Source organism: Pieris napi, chromosome 22 (genome assembly GCF_905475465.1).
Source record: "Pieris napi chromosome 22, ilPieNapi1.2, whole genome shotgun sequence".
NCBI classification, from domain to species: domain Eukaryota; kingdom Metazoa; phylum Arthropoda; class Insecta; order Lepidoptera; family Pieridae; genus Pieris; species Pieris napi.
Genome location: NC_062255.1, coordinates 6,427,729 through 6,450,932, shown reverse-complemented (window position 1 = coordinate 6,450,932; position 23,204 = coordinate 6,427,729). Strand labels below are relative to the sequence as shown.

General features: G+C 31.9%; 1 protein-coding gene across 5 annotated transcripts in view; it reads left to right on the top strand.

Moving 5' to 3' along the window:
- The window catches only part of LOC125060957 (dual 3',5'-cyclic-AMP and -GMP phosphodiesterase 11), a 201,669-nt gene that overhangs the window by 108,348 nt on the left and 70,117 nt on the right, over nt 1-23,204 (top strand). For 4 of the 5 annotated variants that reach the window (XM_047666091.1, XM_047666090.1, XM_047666088.1 and 1 more), the window contains 2 exons: nt 16,547-16,688; nt 22,759-22,869. In XM_047666091.1, coding sequence (XP_047522047.1) covers nt 16,597-16,688; nt 22,759-22,869 — 203 coding nt within the window. In that variant the 5' untranslated portion in view covers nt 16,547-16,596. Of the gene's footprint in view, nt 1-15,416; nt 15,572-16,546; nt 16,689-22,758; nt 22,870-23,204 lie in introns of those variants that run through there. The other variant, XM_047666089.1, reaches the window with a different exon arrangement.

Genomic DNA, 23,204 nt, shown 5'->3' with positions numbered 1-23,204 from the left:
CTGCACTTAGAGGCCCGTTTGGTCCCTTGTGCGTACCTCTTCATCAGCTAGCAAATAATAAAAGGTGTACTGTAAGCATAATGGTGGTACTACTAAGTTATATTTTATATGTTTACTGGCAGACTCGGCCAAGCTTTGCTGTGGCTAAGATTTTTGTTATATTACATAGTAGCTAACTATTCAGGGGAAATGGTAGGAGAACACCAGTCATGGGGACCACCATGCTTTTTTGGTGGTTATGCCATTAATTTGTAGCTAATGTGAAACGTTGGTACTTTCAACACAGCGCCATCTGTTAGAATTGTGACTATCAAATAATAAACAAATAATTTGCAATTAAAATTGGGGTATAAATTAAGATGTAAGTTATCCTATCTTTTAAGTTAGACCAAACTGCATAAGGTGTGCAAATTTGAATGAAATCGGTTAAGCAGTTTAGGAATCCATAGCGGACAAACAACGTGACGCGTAATTTATATATATTTAGATTTTTAATAAATCTTTATTTCTGTATTTGTCATACATTCATGTAATGAGGGCCGCATGATATCAGTGTTCAGGTATATTGGTATATGTAAGATATGTTCGAATACATTTTTTTTCCTAATATACACTCTAGCACACACTAGCACGCACTGGCTTTTTACACAATTAAGGTTGTTTCAAGTTAAGTTGGATCAACCGAGGCTAGTAAATAAAATACTAGATCTACACAAGCATTATTCATAGGTTACAAAAGCACATAAAATATCACTTCCTTCAATTTTATAGGTTTGTCGAATCAGTTGTAAAACCAATAAAGATACGAAGCTATAAAATCCCTGAACCCTAAAAGGTCCATCTGGCTGTTTCCATTGGGTTATAGCTAGCATTAATATATACAGCTTCCATCCGTTGGTGTCATAAAGTAGCTGAACTTAAGCTACATTTTTACACATCACGTGGAAGCTAAGTGTCCTAAGAACAATAGCAATTACTGTAATTAATCTTAATATATATAAATTACGCGTCACGTTGTTTGTCCGCTATGGACTCCTAAACTACTGAACCGATTTCAATCAAATTTGCACACCGTGTGCAGTATGATCTAACTTAAAAGATAGGATAGCTTACATCTCAATTTATACCCGCAATATTATTTTATTGCAAAATATTTGTTTATTATTTGATAGTCACAATTCTAACAGATAGTGGACCAAAAAAGCATGGTGGTCCCCATGACTGGTGTTCTCCTACCGTTTCCCTTGAATAGTTTACTACTAGGTATGTAATATAAAAAAATCTTAGCCACAGCAACGCTTGGCCGGTCTGCTAGTCGTTATATAAAAACACTTACTAAAATAAATGCGACTAGTTATTACAATTAGAATGTAAAATATATTAAACGCATATTTGAATTAATTATATTGTAATATTGATTTTATGTTTACACCTAAGTACTCATTCATCTCTGTCTGTCAAATTATGTAAACGCTGTGATGGAAAGAGACAGATTAGTAATGATATTAACGATAATTCGCTGAAGCAAAATTAAGTAAGAGTTTCGATAAAGTCCCATAATAATAGGAGAATGATTCAAACGTATTAATAGATTCAATAAAATAGAATTGACTTGTTTGTAGATTGATTCAATCATGAAGGTTACGTATCTCCAGTTTTTCATATTCGATCATTATCTGAACTTTGATCCACGTTCGCAGCATGTTCATTCTAAATATGTACTAAACGTGTATCTATGTAACGTTTAATGGTTTTTCAGAAGAATCTTTGAACGTATGACATCTTCTATCGCGTTTTATAGTCATGTAGGACATGCGTCTTTATCACTAGCGGCTTCGCAGGGCCGCATATTTATTTCTTTATTATTTTGGAAATAAATTTAACCTATGCGTTACTCAGGGATGATGAATTTAGATTCTCTATAATTCAGCTATTTCGACAAGAATAGCAATCCCACCAACGTTTGTTTAGGTGGTAGTATTTAAGAAAAGAGGGTACCAATTCTTAAAAGGCAACGCACTTGCGAGCCTACTGGCAATGTCCATGGGCTTAACATCAGGTGAGCCTCCTGCTCGTTTGCCGCCTGTTACATAAAAAAAACTACGATTTGTTCAATACTGAATAATATAGTATACAAAAATTCCCCACCTTTTCAAGTAATTTCAAAACATCGTGTTTCCTTGAAATTGCCCCCTTCAGCTGATAATGATCTACGATTACCTCAAATAGACTATTTTTAGTTTCCTTCAAGATGTCGGCACCTGTGATCCGTGCATTTTCCAATTAAGGCATCGTTCTCTGTTCAGTGCATTATGTACATCAAAGTATGTAAACACTAAACGAAAACGACTCAACTTAAATTGGCAATTCGACTCCTCAATTGTTTAACGCTTTATCAAAGAGACTCGAGTTAATAGCATTAGAAAGACCACAATCGTTTGGTTTGTGGAGGGTAGTCGAACTCGCATTTAAGTATTCGGAGGATAAAGTTTATCCTATACAGTTGGATGAACAAGAACTAAATACTGATTAAAATAACGCTAGATAACGCTTATGTACTCCTAACGTTTAGACCTTACGGACAGTAGCAAAATTTACTACAGGATTTTAGATAATATGAGAAATTCTTTGTTTCTGAGAAAACTCAAACTCAAACTCAAACTCAAACTTTATTGCATTCCTTATGTACATAATTAATCAAAATAATGAATAAGGACCTTGGCTAGGCACAGCAATGTTTTAAAAGGGCATGCTTTATTATATTTCATTATATTCTTATACATTCCTATTCTTATAAGATACATTATTTATTTGGTATATTTACTTTGGTTTTACGTTGCGAAAAGGTACTTAACATTATTTATAAACTTAACTTTTATAAAGAAATTAAAATCTATCAGTCAGATACTCTGTAACAGTGTAATAACATTTCTTATATAATAATTCCTTTAGAAATTTGGTAAACCTCAGGTTATTTGTTTCATTCTTCAAATTTTCTGGTAATTTGTTATATATTTTTATGGAGGAGGTCAATGGTCCTGATTGATGTAACTTTAGTCTGGATGTAGGTGGAATCAGTTGGTTTTTACGAGAAGGTCTTAATGAGTAAAGGGTTTTTGTATCTTCCCTTTTTTTATACATATTAGGATATTTGCGAATAAATTTACATGTTTCAAGTATATATATGCCAGGTAGAGTAAGAATATTGTTCCGAATGAAGTGGGGCTTGCATGAGTCAGTATTTCCTATATTAACTAAAATTCTCAGAAGTTTTTTTTGGCTTGTAAATACGGCAGTGGCATCTACACTGCTACCCCATAAGATAACACCATAGCTTAACCAGGAGTAAGCATATGAGTAGTAGGTGACTAGAGCTGTTTTCATATCTGTGGATTTTTTAATTTCGCGAAGTGCGTATGCGAATCGAGACAGTTTTAATTTAACCTTATTTACATGAGACTTCCAGTCTATATGGGAGTCTATGTCTAAACCTAATAGTGTGAACTTTTGAACCTTTTCTATGTTATAACCATTATATGTTAATTTTATGTCAATTTGAGTTTTTTGATAGGGATGGAATGTCATAAGTTTAGTTTTTTCGTAGTTTATTTCCAGATTATGTAGTCTTAGCCAGCTATCCGCTTTATCTATAGTCATTTGTAGTTTTGTGTTAATTTCTAATTTATTTTCGCCTGATATCAATATCGAAATGTCATCAGCAAACAAAATACATGGCTCATGCATCACTTTAGGAAGGTCATTTATGTAGATCAAAAATAGAAGGCATCCTATCACGCTTCCTTGAGGAATTGAAGCTTTCAGCCTTCTATTTTCAGATCTAATGTGTTGAATTTCGCAAGATTTGTGATCGAAATGTTCTATTTCAACTTGCTGTTGTCTATTGAATAAATATGATTTGAACCACTCATGAGTGTCACCGCGAATTCCAATATTGTATAGTTTATCTAATAGTATGTCAAATTGAACTTTGTCATATGCTTTCGTCATGTCGAGTAATAATCCTATTGCGTATTGTTTGTCATTAATAATGTCAAGTGCTCCTTGAATATATTTAAAGACGGACAATGTGGTTGATCTATGTCTTCGAAAGCCGTTTTGGGACTCATCGAATAGTTTAAATTTTTCACAAAACTGATAGATGCGATCGCACATAACTTTTTCAAATATCTTCGAAGCTGTTGGTAAAAGGGCAATTGGGCGGTAATTATTGGGATTTGTTTTTAAATTCTTTTTATGAATGGGCTTAACTATAGAAATTTTCAATAAGTCTGGGAAAATGCTTTCACTAAATGATTGATCTATTAACATACATAGAGGCATGGTCAGCAGTTCTGCACATTCTCTGAAGAGAGTTGGGGGAAGTTCGTCAATTCCATGACTATGTTTGTTTTTGAGGTTTTTTAATATATTAAATATTTCTAGGGGTTGCACAGGTCTGAGAAAAAAAGTATGCTCTGCTTGATATGAAGAATGGCGAGCGTGCGATAGTGACGGTGAAGAAGTTACAGTCTCTCCGATAGTTGCGAAAAAGTTATTGAAGGCGTTAGCTACTTGTTTTGGTTCTGTATATTTTACGTTGTTAATCTGTAGTTCTACGTTATGTTTTTCCTTAAATGGTTTTTTATTCGTCCGCTCATTTATTACATTCCACATTGTTTTTATGACATTATTAGACTTTTTCATTTTTTTTATGTAATTAAGTTTTTTGGAATTATTTACAATAGTTTTAAGTAGCTTTTCATACTTTTTATAGTATTCTGATAGTATTTTGTTATTATTTTTTAATATAAATGTTTTTAATAATCTTTTATTTTTAGATGACCTTTTTATACCTTTAGTTAGCCAGTATTTTTTTGGTGTAGTTTTGAGGTTTATTTTTGTTTTGGGTATACATTTATTTAAAGTATTTGTCATCATGTTATGAAATGCATTATAGTTTTCTCCTAAACCTCTTCAATATGCGTTGAAAAACTTTCACAGAATTTGATTCCTCTTTAAGATAAATAATAGTTTAAAAAAACTAAAAAATACGCTTTTAAAGCACATCAATTCATGTGTTCTTACCATTTTCAGCCTTTATTAGGAATTATTTTTCACTTTTTAGTTTGATGTGCTTTAAAAGCGTGTTTTTAGTTTTTTTAAACTATCATTTATTTTCTATTTTTTTTTATTTTTTTTTATTTTTTTTATTTTTTTTTCGGATTATTGCATTGTCATCGATCTTTGACAGGTGCGCAAAGTTTGAATTAAATCTGTCCGTTAAAAGTGGGTCAAAATCGAGTCCGAAGAAGTCGGTTACATACATACATACAGGTGAAGCTAATATAAAGCGTGTAAAAAGTACATTAAATTGTTCAGTGAAATTATTAGTTAACGAATGTGGTATATATATTACATATATAAAGTCTCAAAACCTGGGCTACCAAACGGATAAAAAAGCATCTGGCATTTTTATGTACATTTCAAGCTGATTCAAGATTCTCTTTTGAGTACTTCATTTAAGATATGAAATTGTAATTCACTTATCTTTGAATAATAATATTGATGGTCCGAACTAAATTTAGTTGCCAGTCTTTTTTTTCTTCTTGATTGATCAGTCGACCTTCAAATGTATGTGTAAAATTCAGTTTAGATGGTATTCATGACCATCACAGTTTAAGTCATACTTATTTATAATTATGTTTTCCCCTAATCTTACCCTAAGGAGAATCCCATGTTTAACCAATACGCATTTTATAAATCTTATATTAACCATACTGTCTTTGATTACGCCTACAGTGCATTCGTACGAGTATAAAACTTAATAACGGATATAAACGTGAGTTTATTACATTATGAATTCGTTGACGCTGTTTAAATGCTCTAAAAAGATTATTAAATTGCGACTATGTATGTGAATTATGAATATTATCTTGAAATAAAACTCGTATTAATGATATAAAATTGAAAGAAATTCAAAAATTTAATCCTGTGGCATCTTTAACGCTGGCAGCATTTTTCGCTGTATTGCGATACTTATTCGTTGAGGAAAGCAGCTCTGGGGTCACCGGTACTATTTACCAGGCGCCAATATATATCTTTAACTAACGCGTATTGATAATTAATAGCAAAATAATATTTATAAAGCCTATTTCGTAACGGAACTCATATACTAAAATAGCTCACCCAAAATATGAGGAATTTAAATATACACGCGATATTTCATGGAATTTAATCCGCGGTGTGTAGTAAAACCTTATGTTATACGTCAATGAGTGGGCGGTCAGTGTAGTCAGCGTCCAAACTCATAAAAGCAATTTATGTCGACGAGGGGGGGGGGGGGCTCATCTCGTAAACTACTCCGCAATGGAACTTTTCATTGTATTGTATTAAATTTAAAGATTTGATTGTGCAGTATCTTCTACCTTATAGTCGCCTTGTATTCACATTACGAGAAAGATAGCGTAATTATATACATATATTTTAATTGAATTACCTAATCATAGTTTTGTTTTGTATTTCGGTTTTTGTTTATTTAATGGTTCTTAGACGAGATCTTTGGTTCGATTCTCTAGGAAGCAAAAAGCAAAGTTTACTTGTACATAACACAAGACAAGTCTTTGTTTTTATTTATGTTATTATTATTAATTACTTAAAATGTCATGTGGAACATGGTGTAATGGTTGCAGCTCCTTACAAACGTTGTGTAAAAAAAAAACATGGCGATTAAAAAGAGTGGCGGAGAGTTTATTGCCAGTTCTTCTCTTCCGTTCAACGCCCTTGATTTGAGAACTGGCAGTAAATGTAAAATTAGAAGCATTAATATTTATTTCTTTAATGACGAATCACAAGTGTACATTGTGTTACCTACGTGAATAAATGATTTTTGAATTTTTGAATAAGTAAGAATGTAACAAATAGAGGTGCTACAACCCTTGGTATCAAATTTCTGATTCTGTTTCGTGATTGTCATTCATTGCAATAAGCTAGTAGGTGATCACCTTTCTGTGCCTGACACAAGCCGTCGACTGTTTCGGTGTATGATTACTTTCCTCTCGGTGTTATTCTTCAAGGTACGAGCGAGTGTTGAATGACACATAGATAGAAGATACTGTTGGTGCACAGCCGGGGTTACAACTTACATCTTCTCTTAACTATGGACATTTATATTAACTTTAAACGTAATAACGTAATCTATAGGGCCCTTTGAGACCCTTCCTAAGAACTATTGGCAAAATACTCTTCGGGTTTTAGATAAATTAGTATGAGTTTTTCTTTGATCCTGAAAAAACATTTTCCGTACGCGCAGAAAAACATTTTACTTTGACTTGAGTATTTGCCTTTAGATTATCGTTTTATGTTTGTTTTCCACGCGTTTAATAAAAAAAAATATTTATTTAATACATACATTTATTGAGGTTTTAGGGATTAGAAATGATATAGAATAAATGATAGATTTGTATGCATAAAGTCCGAAAAGTAAAAATGGGCCGGCTTATTTCGACGACAATGTATAGTAGACATTTAAATAAAACTTCTTTAATGCATATAAACGCGAAATTATTACAATATTTACGTTATTCAGCGAGAGACAAGACTAAAAGTATTGTAGTGTACTCGTGTTAACCAAACACAATCAATATATGCTATAGATTTAACTAAAGAACTCTTTTATCTCTTTTTATTAAATCGTAAACAGAAATTGACAAAAAGAGACGAGAGATTTATGAATGGCAGGGGTTATAATTTCAACATATGTATATAGAACTTACGACTACGTATATATTTAAAAACGTATTTTATCGTTTCTATACGAATAATACCACATTATCAAGTATTTTCTCCTAACGGTATTTGAAAAAATGGAATTGAAAATCACAATTTATTTCAGATATTTTCCTCTCGAATTGAAGAAAATAAAACCCATGTGATAATATTAAAGCGATAAAAGCGTCGTCTGTTCTGAATTTGTTTGTCACAATATAATATTTATCAACAAAATGTTCCTATATATTTTGATAACAGTTAATAAATGTATAAAGGGTAATATTATGAGTGTTTATGAGCAAGACGAAATTGCAAATTGGAATTATAAAATCTTAATTATTGCCTGTGCACTTGTAATTTGTACCCCCAATCAAAATCATGTCTTAGCTTCAGAATACTGTATGTTTCCATCTTTCTTTGAGTATTAGTTCTAATTTCCTCTCCTTATCTTTCTCGCCGAATATGCAAGCAATTTGTGTACATAGAATTTAATCGGGTACAGCCCGAGTACGAATCCACGATCTCATGTCAGAGTTGGCGCGAACCTAATATCTAATATAACCACAGTATTTTTAGTTTTTGGAATTAATGAATCAACTGGATTTAATATTTACAGAACGTATTCAAGAAGTGTGGTTATTAATAAAATGAACGCAACGCAGAATTAGATATGTTTACTTCATTAAACTTTCTATAAGTATTCGGAAATAAAATTGTGGTAAAGCTTTTCCTTAATCAATACGAAAGGAATTGAAACTTTCCTTATCCTTTTGTCGATCCGTGGAAAAACTCAACTGGATAATTTTCCTTAAGAATCATAAGTATTGTATTCAATTATGTAATGTAGTTACTGGGTCTTCCATGGACTAATGTATAATGTATGTTTAATTTAGTCTGCACGAATTGGACTTATGGGTGACATCTATATATCTATATATTATAAAAGAAAGTCGTGTTTGTTACAACACTTATAACTCGAGAACGGCTGGACCGATTGCAATGGTTTTTGATTTGTTGGATTTGTTTCCGTCCCGAATAGCAGAATAAGCATATCGGATAAGTTATCGAATAACAATAAATAAATAAATTAATTTTACGAATGCAAAAACCATGTGGTGGCATCTGTTGACAAAACTACGCATCATTTTACGTCGAATTCGTGTCAGTTCAAGAAATTCCGATCTTGAGGTGAATGAGGAGATGCATAACCATGCTTTGATCCTGATCAAAAGATGTTGGATATCAGAAAGTGCTTAACATGCAGTATCGCCATATTGACGCTAGAGAGAAGATGCCTAATGTGCCTTCTTTCGCAATGGCAAGCAATAAAACATTTCTGTATTTGCAAAAAAGTTGTATTAATGTAATACTTAACATTAATGAAATCCTAAAATAAGTTAAATTAAAGTAACAACGATATTATAAGGTTGTAGGGCGGAACGAAGTTAGCCAGGTCAGCTAGTATTATATATAAATGGTATGTTGGTTTGTGTACGCTTCAAAAACTCAAAAAGTTCTGCACATATACGTATATAATCCGCATCAAGGATTGTTTTTATCTATTTTTTTTTGTTTTTATTATATCATGATTTTTTTTCCACAAGTATTGCAAAATTAAACTTATATGAAATGTTTTCTTTGTTTTCTTTCTCATTTACCAACCATTCAATAACAATGTGCCACTGTGAAGCGTGGCAGGGGACAGCTAGTGTGTTATAAAATTTATGATATATTTAATCTTTGTCAATCTATATAATATATCAATGCTTTAGTCTTGATTGAAGAAAATCCTTTCACGCATTTAATTTAAAAGCGTTTATTTTATTATTTTAATACGTCTTAGTTGGAACCTAGATTAGTTTGTGATCGACATAAAGTGTCGTGAATTCAAGATACAAACTCAATTTAGTTTAAAAGCTTATTATTTTTCTAATCAAATCCTCAATCGTAAACCGCGTTATTTAATCTAGAAGCTTATACAGAATTCTTTGGTATCATATCTTTTGAATTTTAACTCGAAACATATTTAAACTATTTAGTAGCAGATACGTTTATTTATATATTTGCTCATCAGTATTCCTACAGCTTCTCATTAAACAATATACAAACAAATACATTATACACGAAAGCCAAACCGGAATACACATTCAAACATAAACATAAAGCACTGTTAACAATTTTTACCTATTTAAATAAAAAAGAAAAATTATATTTATAATAAATTCTAAGATGCGTTGATCATTATAATATAAAGGAAGATTAACAAAGGCATTATTATTGAAAGATACCAGAGTTTTTTTATATTATTATTGAATTTTTTTTTTAGTTACACTAATTATTATATGTGCTGGTAATTTGTGTTATAAACTAAAGGTATACGATAAATGACTCAGTTATGTAAATAGTTTGTATTAGACCGAGGAATTTGAAATAATTTATTATTCAATTAAATTATTTACGTAGATACGACGCCCAAACTGAGCTAATACGTATCCGTCCAATTTACAAAATTGTTATATATTATTTCTATACCGTAATTGCAACAGACACGCTACAATGTTTATCTGATCATATGTTAGTATCGCAATGTTAATTAAACAACTAGAGTTGACTTTTCCTTAATTGAAATACATATTGCGTCATAGATTCCAAGTATGCGTTATGAAAATACGTTGAATATTTTTATTTGTTTTTCCTTTAATCCGCTTTCGTTGTGAAAAATACTTGACGATGTCATTTTTATAGAATAAAAATATAAGTATAATTCAAGAGGGATTTTATGTTATGATTTGCGATTTCGAAGAAACTTACATATCTATCTAAGTGTTGTGTTTAAATACAAAATAATTACATAGTAAGGTAACGATATATATATATATAATAGACATAAGACATATGGTAATATATGACATATTTATGCGTTCGCGACATACGTAAAACAAATAAATATTACATTTTGTATGAGCAACTACTATTTATTAGCTACTAGCTGACCTGGCTAACTTCGTTCCGCCCTACAACCTTATAATATCGTGGTTACTTTAATTTAACTTATTTTAGGATTTCATTAATGTTAAGTATTACATTAATACAACTCTTTTGCAAATACAGAAATGTTTTATTGCTTGCTATTGCGAAAGAAGAATGGCAGTTTTACACATTAGGCATCTTCTCTCTAGCGTCAATATGGCGATACTGCATGTTAAGCACTTTCTGATATCCAACATCTTTTGATCAGGATCAAAGCATGGTTATGCATCTCCTCATTCACCTCATGATCGGAATTTCTTGAACTGACACGAATTCGACGTAAAATGATGCGTAGTTTTGTCAACAGATGGCACCATATGGTTTTTGCATTCGTAAAATTAATTAATTTATTTATTGTTATTCGATAACTTATCCGATATTTTATTGCTTATTCTGCTATTCGGGACGGAAACAAATCCAACAAATCAAAAACCATGGCAATCGGTCCAGCCGTTCTCGAGTTATAAGTGTTGTAACAAACACGACTTTCTTTTATATATATAGATATATAACTAATATATAGCTATAAGTGCCATCTACTTTAATACTGTTGTTAAGACAATTTTAGTGTCTAAATGAGATTCATTAACGGATTTAAACAACAATTCGAGTCGCTAAGATACACGTAAAAATACATATGTAATACTGTGTTGACTTTTCTAGCTAAATCAATAATATTCACAGCCCGACAGAAAAAAAAGAATGAGTAATTGAACCGCAAAAACTAACTTAGTTGTTATAAATAAAAAGATTGAAGATTTCTGGAAGCATAGTACATGTGTGTGTTGAAACAGTATGTTCTAGGACGCGTGCTCAATGATCTCAAGAAGTAAATTGTTAAAATTACTTCCTAAGTTTGTGAATTGGCCGCTCAGTGCCCCTATCTGCGGGCGTTATATAAACTGTAAATAGTCCCAACTTGCGAGATAAAATCGAACAGCTGGTACCGAACAAATATTGTAGTTTAGAACTGGTCACGCAAAGTTTTTGTTCTCCGTATATTATAGTACAGTATAAGATTTCCTCTCAACACAGTTTACTATGTTAAGGTTTGAAGCGGTGATTTTCGGTATTTCAATATTAATATGTATTATCTAATTGTTTAGAGTATCTAACTGTTGGTCCTACCAACAGTTATATTTAAGACCAAAACTAAACAGAAATAGTAATGTTAATAAATAAAATGTGGTTTTATTATTAATCGTGTTTAATCTGTGTACAATCTGACAATGCGAGATTATTCGGTCAATGTCATTGAATTTTTGCCTGACGAATATAGGAAAAAGAAAATAAATATATAGTCTTATGGGCTAGAGTGTTGCCAGTATTAAATTTGTCATAATTTATATTTATTGCTTAGTTTATTTTATTAGTTATTATGTTTTATGGCAGCGCTTCCTACGCTCTGTATGTTACTACTTTTTATTATTTATTGCAAAAGTCCCTCGAAAACAATATTAGTAACACATATATTTACTAAATCTTTTTGTTCCTATGGCATTTGTAATTACAGTGTATTCTCATTATAACGTCGTTCGTTATAACAAAAACCTCACTATAACGTAAAAAATGAATTAAAGTTATTTGGTTTAACCCAATACCCACACATTATTTCTTCCCTCCCTATAACGACCCCTCTCTATAATGAATAAAAATGTTCGGATCTTTGATTCGTTATAAAGAGTTTACACTGTATTTTATTGCATTTTTTACAGTAAAATGTGGAAATTACCTTACATGGAATTCGAATTAATTGCGTATTAATACCGTTAATTTGCGCATATAATTTCACATGAAAAGCTGAAAGTTATGATTAAAACCTCACTCGAATGATTAATCCCTTTTGTATGAACAATGTATTTGCGCCTACTAAGCGGGGGCTTGTCTACAATTTCTAATATGACTGATTGGGTTCCGATTGTATAGGGACTGAAGCTTTACGTTGATAATTTTCAAATTGAAATGTTAATATTAACTGAATGTACCTATTGTTCCAACTAGAAGTTATTAATTAATTTATGCAAAAGAGATTACATTAGAAGATATCTGATTGTAGATTAGATTATTTACAGTGGGAACTAAGGGCTAAGAATCCCATTGGTCAAATGTTGCATTTTTGACATACGTTTGTCATACTTTAGACACAAATTTGATGAGTTTGAGACATTTTCCTCGCGTTTATCCTTTTCACCATACAAGCAAGTGTAAAAGTGCAAAGATACTAATATTAATTGCACATCTAGGAAAGACCTTTCTAAAGTTTAGTAGTTTCTTCAAGCAAACTAAATCTTCAGCTTTATAATATACTAAGGCCCCCGGTTTCGCAGGGATATTATAAAAAAATATATACATTTTAACATACGCACATACACGTTTCTTTTTGCGTTTGGATATTATTGTTTTATTGTTTTTGAGATTGTGACATAACATTAATAACTAGACATATGCTGTCACAACACTTTGTAGATAATGTCTTGCAAAGTAGTAATACGTTATTTTGTTATATCATCAATCGTTTTCGCGCATGTAAGGGATTTATAGGTCAATTTTGCACACTTTGTACAATAATGTAGTGTTAATATTGGAGTTTTAGTTAGGATCCCTCATTTTTGAGCGCATCTTAAGGGCGTGTGGAGGGCTGAGGTGTTTTATGTGGGTCTCGCTTCCACTTCCCCAGTATAGGCCAACCCCAAACTTCCCGCGTCAAGCTCGACATCTGTCGCCGGCTTGCGTAAGCGCATTTTCACCTCAATAGAAACGGTGAAAGATTTTTATAAATCGGTTAAGTAATTTTGGAGTCTATTCAATGTAAACAAATACTCAAATCTTTCATATTTATAACATTAGTATGTATGTATATATTATTCAATACAAAAATCGTTGATGAAGGCATGAACACTATTAAATTAGTTCTCTCATTGAAAGTAAACATTTTAACTTAATAAATAAAACAAAGTCGGGTTTGTTCGAACTTATAACTCGAGATCGACTGTACCGATTTTTATGTTTCATGATTTTTTGTATTTGTATCCGTCCCGAACAACAGAAGAATAAATACATTTAAAAATAAAACTTTAGAGGTGTCAAGGGACACCCGGATGGATCGAAATTCCTTTCGATTAATTTATATGTTAATTGGTATCATAACAGTATGATAGATTTTCTCGACACCAATCTTACGACGAAAAAAAAAGCCAACATCACGAGGTGTTCTCAGGCGGTCACCCATCCAAGTACTGACCTAGCCCGACGTTGCTTAACTTCGGTGATCGGACGAGAACCGGTGTATTACAATAGCAAATAGCAAAAAAGTGTCGTGACAACTTTTCGTAAGAATTTTTTCCGTCTAGCCCCCTTTCACAACGCGCGATAAGGAACTTCGTTCCAAAAGTCCAATACACAATGGGTTTCGTATCTGTCATGTAAGGTTCTCTGTGTCAGCTAGTATTTTATAAATTAACCGGCCTTTTTAAGTAAATACTGTTTTGTCTTTACTGACGTATGTCAACATGATTATAAGTGTTATATATTGTATTTGATAAATGTTTTAATTCGTTTATAAAGTTTTAATAATGGTTTGTTATGATTGGGAAGGTGAGGATAGTGTCAAAATAGTAATACAAATTGTTTTCCCTTGATTTATTTCTTTACAGCATAGATGCCAAACAATAATATATATACAAACTTACACACTTAAATACTAACAAATTTTATTTCATACAGATTGTTTGAATAATTCGATTGGTATCTCAGTCCATGGATTGGTATGCTTTTCTTTAGAAATAGATTGAATTGTCGATCTATGACAGCTAAAATTGGATTGAGATTGCATATTGGTTTTGGCCTTTAATAAATAAAATGACTTCATCGCGCAGTCTTCCTAAACCAGTCACATATATATCCAGCTTTTGTGCAGAACTGAGGAAACGGTTAAACGGTGACTGTAGGGGAATTCCTCCGGGTTCAGAAATACTTTTCAGTCACATACAGTTTAAGCAATTCTGAAAGCAGGTCTATGCAGTCTGTTTTACCCCTCAAAACATTTAGTGCTAAGTAAATTGCCGACTGCTCCGTTGTTCGGGTAATTCATATCCCAACGTTGGACTTTTTCTAGCATTAGTTTATATTTTTATTAATTAGGTATCCATACTACTTAATTCGACTCGTGTAGGGTAAAAAATAAAAGTGGCGGAGAGTTTATTGCCAGTTCTTCTCTTCCGTTCCACGCGCTTGATTTGAGAACTGGCAGTAAATATAAAATTAGAAGCGTTTTACATATATTTATTTTTTGATGACAAAAGTGTAAATTTTGTTACAGGAAAAAGAATTTTAAATGTGTTGATTATATAGATACTTATAAAATGTTTTTCCACCAACAATTTATTCTTAACATAGGTATATTGATTTGTCTTATTGTGAAGAATGGAATAAATTAATTTAAAAAAAATCATTTAGCTATCGTAAACTAGAATCTTTACTAACTACATTTTAAAACTAAACATAATTATCATGTAATTTGAAGTAAATGTCTTTGTAACCAGATGTACGTTATATTAGAAAAATTTAAACTACCCTCACTCCTTAAAATTTAAATGTCAAATAATTTGCGAAGCTCTTTCCTTTGTTCGGCGTGCGCGGACGCAGAACGGTCGTCTCCTAAGTTAAATTTAATATTGATGAATAATTAATAATTATAGTGGTGTTTCGTGTTGTCTTCATTACGAAGAAGACAATTTCATCATGTTTCGATTACTTTCCAGTACTAGGCCATTTGGTAAGATTTTGTAAAACTTTTTTACAAAAAAAATTGACCTCAAAATATTATAGTAGTCTTTATTAATAATTTGTGAGTTAGAAATACGTCAAATTACGATTTTTAATTCCAGAGTTGTTTAGTTCGTTCCTTTCCGCAAAGCACGCTTTATTTTAGGCTGCAAACACGAGGTGTGCAAATTTTTTCTCACCAATTTGACTATAGACCTATCCATATATCGACTTATTCTGATGCTTAGTATAAAATCTCTTGTGAAATCTCGTATAAAATTTACACAATTTACAATAATGACGGTCAATATAAAAAGGTTCTCAATTTGTATTCACAAATCAAATTTGTGTTCCACCGTCACATATTTTTTTGTATTTTTTCTTAAATCTATAAAGAGCGTAGAACAAAGAACTTGCAAGAATACAATTATGGTTGAAAGTATTTTATATGTAAAAAAAATAAAGGAGTGTGTGTACTTATGTACACGCGTTAGAAGTTATACTTCTTTGGCTTATGGAAAAAATTAATAATAATTTTTTTGTAAATACTATCACCGTCGTATATGAAATTGATTTAATAAAAACACCAAAATAATATTTATTTATTCACACTGTTTAATTGTACTGTTACGAAACACGTGTTCTAAATATAAAAATACTAGAATATACAACTTGAACATAGTTATCGATTTTCATGCCACCTGGAACTAACTTTACGATGTAGAATTTAGGTGACGGTGTGCACGCGCATCGTAAAAATTCACTTTCATCATTTTTCTCCATCGCGCCAAAAGAATTATAACTTCTCTATAAATTACTCTATTTAAGGGCCTACCTTTAAAACTAGTGGATATTCCGAATAAAATTCCAAAAATACTAACTTCAAACTTGTTACCATTTTCGTCATAGCTATGGTTTAGTAAGACTATTTTGCTTACTAATAATTTGATGTTTTCGCCACTCAATACCCTTTGTCTTGTTTTAGGTCTACAGCTCCGGAGCATAGAAGAGCCGTCAGGTGGCGCGGGCGCAGGCATGCCCGCGCCTGCCTGCTACGACGCGGAGTGTGCGCGGACAGAAGCCTGGCTGGATGAGAACCAGGAGTTCGTGCATGATTATTTCTTAAGGTAAGCTATCGTGTTGTTCCCAAGAGAATGTAAGTGCGTGCTCCTATTTCACCATGCCTCCTGCTGATAGAGGACAAGTCTTTGTTTTTAAATTTATGTTATTATTATTAATTACTTGATATGTCATGTGGAACATGGTGTAATGGTTGCAGCTAACAAACGTTGTGTAAAAAAATGGCGATTAAAGAGAGTGGCGGAGAGTATATTACCAGTTCTTTTCTTCCGTTCTACGCCCTTGATTTGAGAACTGGCAGTAAATGTAAAATTAGAAGCATTCATATGTATTTCTTTACTGACGAGTCATATTATGTTACCTATATGATTTAATGATTTTTTACTTTACTTTACTGTGAATATTCACATTTAAACTTAAATAAAAATTTATTTTCATACAAAACTTTGTATGCTATGAAGAGGTCTTCTGGTCCCATCTCTTGGATTGAACTTTGCGCCTCAGCTTGTACATTTCCAATTTAAGTCTATACGAACTTATATAGCATACTTCTTTCCGTTGCCCTTTGACACTTCTCAAGTCTTTCTCTATGACTGTCAGACAACAAGTTTCGCATCCATGTGTTATGCAAGGGAGAATGCAAATTCACAGTCTTCCTCTTTTAGTAGAATCCGCTCCGATTATAATATGCAATTTTAGGACGCAATATCGCGGGTGAGTTAATTAATAACGGTATTTATAATTTCGTCAAATTTAAAGTTAAACTAAAATATAGCATCTAGGAATTGTAAAGGGCAAGAAGTTTGTTAACGAACGGGCAAATTCATTATCTACAACTTGGGGAAAGCGAGTAAGTTTTTGATGAATGAGTCAAGAATAACTTTTAGATTTCTTTCTATTGCTAAGTCTGTTATTTATATAATATATATATTTCGGATCGAAAAGAACACAGGTATTAATGTTAAAGCCATTCCCAATGCATAGAATAGGTCCTAGCACGATGTTATATAGACTGAAGCTTTTCTCGGTAAATGCAAAAACATTTTTTTATTTGTTAGATTTATGGTATCGCAGACTTTTTTGTAGATTAATCTCTTCTAAAATATTGTATGGTATGTCTATTGCTCTATTGTCAATAGTTTAAACAGCGTACACGGATTTTTTTTTTCTTTTTGTAAATATTCTATAGCCAATGTTCGCAGGGATAACGTTTTTAATGTTGAAAATCGGTCCAGTACTTTTGAAGCCTATTCAATGCAAACAAACAATCAAATCGTTTCTCTTTATAATATTAGTATAGATGATAAAAACCCTCTTACATAATTATAAATGTCACTATTGGATTAACTGATGATTTCTTCATTTCTTTAAGGTTTTAAAATTAATTTTTAATGCTTACTTAGATTAAGCCAAAAAGAGTCAAAAGCTTACCACTAACAAGAAAATACTTAAAAAGTTATGCGAGTCAATTTATAATAATTGTTTAAGTATTTATTATATCATGATATGTTAGTAACAATGCTAATCTAAACCTTTAAAATCAATTATTGTGTAAATTTGCTTGAATTTAGTTAACGTGAGCTCTTTGCAAAGTTTTGCAGCGAATCGAGTTAACAACTTCGTCACTAGTTAATTTGTTCTCGAGTAATTTGATTTTGAAGCTTGGTTTCCTGTTAAGGTATTAAATAAAATATATTATAGTGTCTTAGATTTTATAGAAAAATATATTAATACTAGCTGCCCCTGCGAACTTCGTTTCTCCTTAATGTGATTTTACTTAGCCTACCTTTTTAGTACATATTTTGTTATGCTACCCCAGGGACTGTTCGGTTTTCTGGTATGAAAACTTTTAGGTTTTCCTGTGAATTTTCCTCTATATAAACCTCAGAGTTCAAGACTAAGATTTTAATTAACTAATAAAAAATAGGGATTGATCGTAAAGGGGTGAATATTAAGGGTTGTATGTATTTTTGTAGGCTGTATAATATACAAATAAAAGCAAAAAAATTTATCTAAAAAGTAAAAAACTTAGGGGTGGACCACCCTTACTATTAGGGGTTTGAAAGATAGTAGCCGGTTCTCAGGCTTACTGAATATGCATACAAAAATTAGTATGGGAACGAACATTGTGACACGAGAATTTTATATATTATATTAATAAATAATTATAAATATGAAAACATAAATAAAAGTATCTAAAGTCCCAAATGATGGAACACCGCTTTACTATTTTTAGACAATGTGTTGTGCAATGAAAATTAATAAATATAATATTTCATCTTAAATGTACTAAGAAAAGTAGATATTATGTCACAAAAGCAGATTTAAATTAAACTATATTAAGAGGTTATTCATTTCTCGCCTTCTCCTAAAGTGTCGAAAACTTCAAGCCCTTAATTTGGTGAGCCTGCCCAATAGTTTTGAGAAAGTTCCTCCACCTTTAAACTCTGCTCCTATCCGTAGGTCTTCGTCTGCTACCTTAGGTATCATGGTTCATCCCGTACTGGTTATCATCTCGTCAGCCTTTAGTCTTCACATTTCGACAGGAACTCGAGACTATCATGATTCAAGGGAATAACGTGGTTGCCTTTTAAATATTAAATTATTTTATGGTTCGTTCATTTAATGTTGTAGTTTTCTCATTCAACATCTAGACAAAGAAGGCAATAAGGAAGTTGAATGAATTAACATTACAAGCTATCAAAACGGCAATCTTATAAAGTGTCCAATAAAGTAGCGGTGAACACTGCTTACGGCCAGAATAATATTGTACAAGTCAGTCATCTAAGTAATAATGGCGTTCAGAGAATATAAAACTATACGTATATCGATTGGGGTCAGACATATTAATAAATAAAATGCCACTTAAATTTCAAATTATAACTCTATTTTAATCAATCATCTAACAGCATTAATTATAGTTTAAAATAAGTAAATCTATTATTAATATAGACGCTTACGGCGGTACTGGCGCCGTCATATATATATTTACGTACCTATATATAAGTATATAGGTATGTTTACAAGTGTAAATAAACAAAGAATTTATTTATTTGACCTGACTCGTAAAGAGAATTGAGGTACATTAAGGTACATTTTGTTTGGTACTATTAGTAATCATATTGTGCTAAAAATTATTTTAGAGTATATTTTAATATATATATTATATATGTCGTCCATTGCAGTGACTCATGTAAGGGCAATCTAGCCCTCTTGCTATCACCGCCAGCATGCCGTTGTTTATATTTCGATATAGTCTGTATGTGCTTTGATATCTGAATAATTATTGAGCTTTTGAATCTGATAGAGAAGGTTTTTGTAAAACAAGGAATAAATTAAAAATACAGTTTCATTACCTAACCTGAATATTGGATTTTGCTCGAAAAAACATATATTTTATATATATAAAAATGAAACCCGTTTTTCGTTGTCACGACATAACATGAAAACGGCTTGACCGATTTGTCTGATTTTTTTTAAATAATATTCCTTGAAGTACGAGGATGGTTCTTACGGAGAGAAAAATTAAAAAATGAGTGAATAAGTCTAAAAACAACATTTCTATATTCCCATACAAAATATTCGTAATAATACTTAAAAGTTAATTTGAACTTTAATACCATACCATAAAGTTCAAGTGTTAGTGGAGGGGTTCCGGGAAGGTAATTTTTTATTTTTGACATAATGTATTTGTTGTCTTATCAACTTTCTTTTTTTATCTTACTAGCTAGACCGGTATCCCGAATAGCAGAATAAGTATTTAAAAAAAATAAAGAATAGACTGTTAGGCGGTACGATGTTCGCCAGGCCCGCTAGTTTTATATAAAAACGTTTTTAATTATATTACATGAAACTGGCCGACCAACCAGTATTCAGGGAGGTATAGAACCAGCGCCTAAAATCTGCAACAGGACAATATAAAAAATTGAAATATTTCTAAAAGATGTATCTTAATTTAGTTTTTTTTTATTTTGTTAATCCAAATCGGTAGGTATTTCTAAAGGCCTTAACGTTTGATATTAAAAGTAATAACCCTTTGACAATGATTTTAATGTGCAGCAACATAATTTTATCGTTATAACTATTACCTATCCTAACATTGTCGCTAATGTACTACGTATACTAGATAGCTTTAACAGATTTTATTACCCATTAAATTGTTGTATATTATAAGAAAATTAAACTTTTATTACTGCCATATTATGTAGATAAAAATTTTAAACCATTAATATTTTGTATTAAGGCTTTGGGCTTACTAGAATAGCATTTGGAATGTCAACATAGAACACCATGACATGAACGCGATCATCTCAAACTACCAAACAGATTTTAGTAATAATGTGATTCTCATTAGGGTGTGTAATTCATTTTGGTCCTTTGTAAATTAACTTTTTAGTTTTTCATTTAGTATAGTTTATATTTCTAGTGTTACATGTACTTTTTTGCTAATTATTTATGCACTTATATTTTATCCTCAGTAGGTATTTCTTTTTTTTTTCCATAGAAGGGTTGCTTGGAAGGAAACACTTGTTAGCGATAAGGCCCGTTGCTTAATAACTTATTTAAACTGTTTTTATGTGTATGTTTAATGTGTAAATTAAAAAAAAACTATCATTGTTCAAAGGTTGTAAAATATTTTGGCAATATATATTATATACGTATATAGATGGATAAAGTAATAATATATATTACTTTATCTATCTTTGCTCGAGTGTCTACTGTGAGCCTACTGAGTGGGCCAATTTAACACTATGCTACTATTATATATTATTTTGTTATATTTAGTTAAATATTTCTTCAAAATTCATGAAACCTCGAATATTGCGGGCAGAAGTTAGTTTTTTTAGATTTTTGTAATATTTAACTGTAGGTTACTGTAACTTAATCTGGATGCAAGCTTAATAATTTTTCACCATAATTTACTTAAACAAAATATTTTCAAACAACTTTACGGAAATTTGTGGTCTGTACATTAGTAATTCCATTAAAAGTAATTTTGCATAAAATATTTCTAACTTGCTCGGTTACAACGTGCTATATTTACGAAAGCGAAACAATAAAAATTCACGTTCCCAACATATTTTGTTACGATCAAAGTTCGAAGCTGACTCGTAGTTAAAACAAACAACATAAGGTGAATTTGACGTCACGTTTTGTGTATTACAGTTTGTGGGTAGTTGTCTAATGCCAGCGGCCCAATTTCTTAACCAGAATACGTATTATACATGAATATAATAATAAAAAAAGGAGCAGTGTTGGCTTCAGCGAGCGACTCTCATCCCTGAGGTCGTAGGTTCGATCCCCGGCTGCGCATCAATGCACTTTCTTTCTTTCATTTAACATTCGCTCGAACGGTGAAGGAAAACATCGTGAGGAAACTGGCTTGTCTTAGACCCAATAAATCGACGGTGTGTGTCAGGCACAGGAGGCTGATCACCTTGCCTATTAGATTAACAAATGATCATGAAACAGATACATAAATCTGAGGCCCAGACCTAAAAAGTTTGATGCGCCACCGATTAATTCATTAAAATAAAATAAAAAATCGCTGTTTAGTGAAAATTGTACCAGGTACTTGTCGGAATTACGTGTGTTTTTCATATGAAAACCAGGTGATAGGCACATCTGCCTAAACATTGAATCACTACATTTTCCACAATTCAGTTGATACGCACATCAAAACATTATCCCTCCTAAAAAAATCGGTTGTCTGTAAAGTCGGTTTACTGACGATAGTTGAACGTGACAACGTCACGAATCGCTCACTCAAGTAGGAGAGAGACAGATGTCGAACGCTGAAGAGCGCGGAGTCCGATTGTGCCTCTCTGTCGCTTCGCGCTCTCGCTTGCACTTCAAGCCTTAAATGGAACGCCTCAGAGCGAGGTAACGCCGCAAGAGTCATGTTTTTTCGTGCGTGCAGCCGGCTCCATCGAATTATAAGACGTTGTCACGTCAAAAATTAACAAACAAATTCGTTCGCGTTTATAACTCTAGTTACACATTTGTATTGCCAAAGGTCCCCCAGAATGATTACTTATTAACTAGATGACTTTAAATTCCTTAGCTTAAGCAAATAACTTAAATTGTTATTTAAGTGTTTGGATTAATAATTTTCAGAAAAGCTCCGCGACAAGTGGTGGATGCGTGGTTGGTGTCCCATGCTACACCGCCCAGTGCTGAACTTCCATCCCCTTCGAGAGCTGGCTCTGGAGCCACTACACCTGTTAGGTAAGTTGAATGAAGCTAAAGAAAACAAGAAATAACACTTTAAAACTGTATATCGTCACTGTAGAATGATAACCTCGTATGTCAAAAAACCATTTATTTTTTATTCTTAGACTTATGTCATGTAACTGGCATAAACATGGACTTATTTATCTATATATATAAAAGAAAGTCGTGTTTGTTACAACACTTATAACTCGAGATCGGCTGGACCGATGTTAGTTATGTCTTTTTTGATGGATTTTTCTCCACTCCGAATAGCAGAATAAGTAATAAAATATCGGATAAGTTATCGAATAACAATAAATAAATTAATTAATTTTACGAATGCACACGGC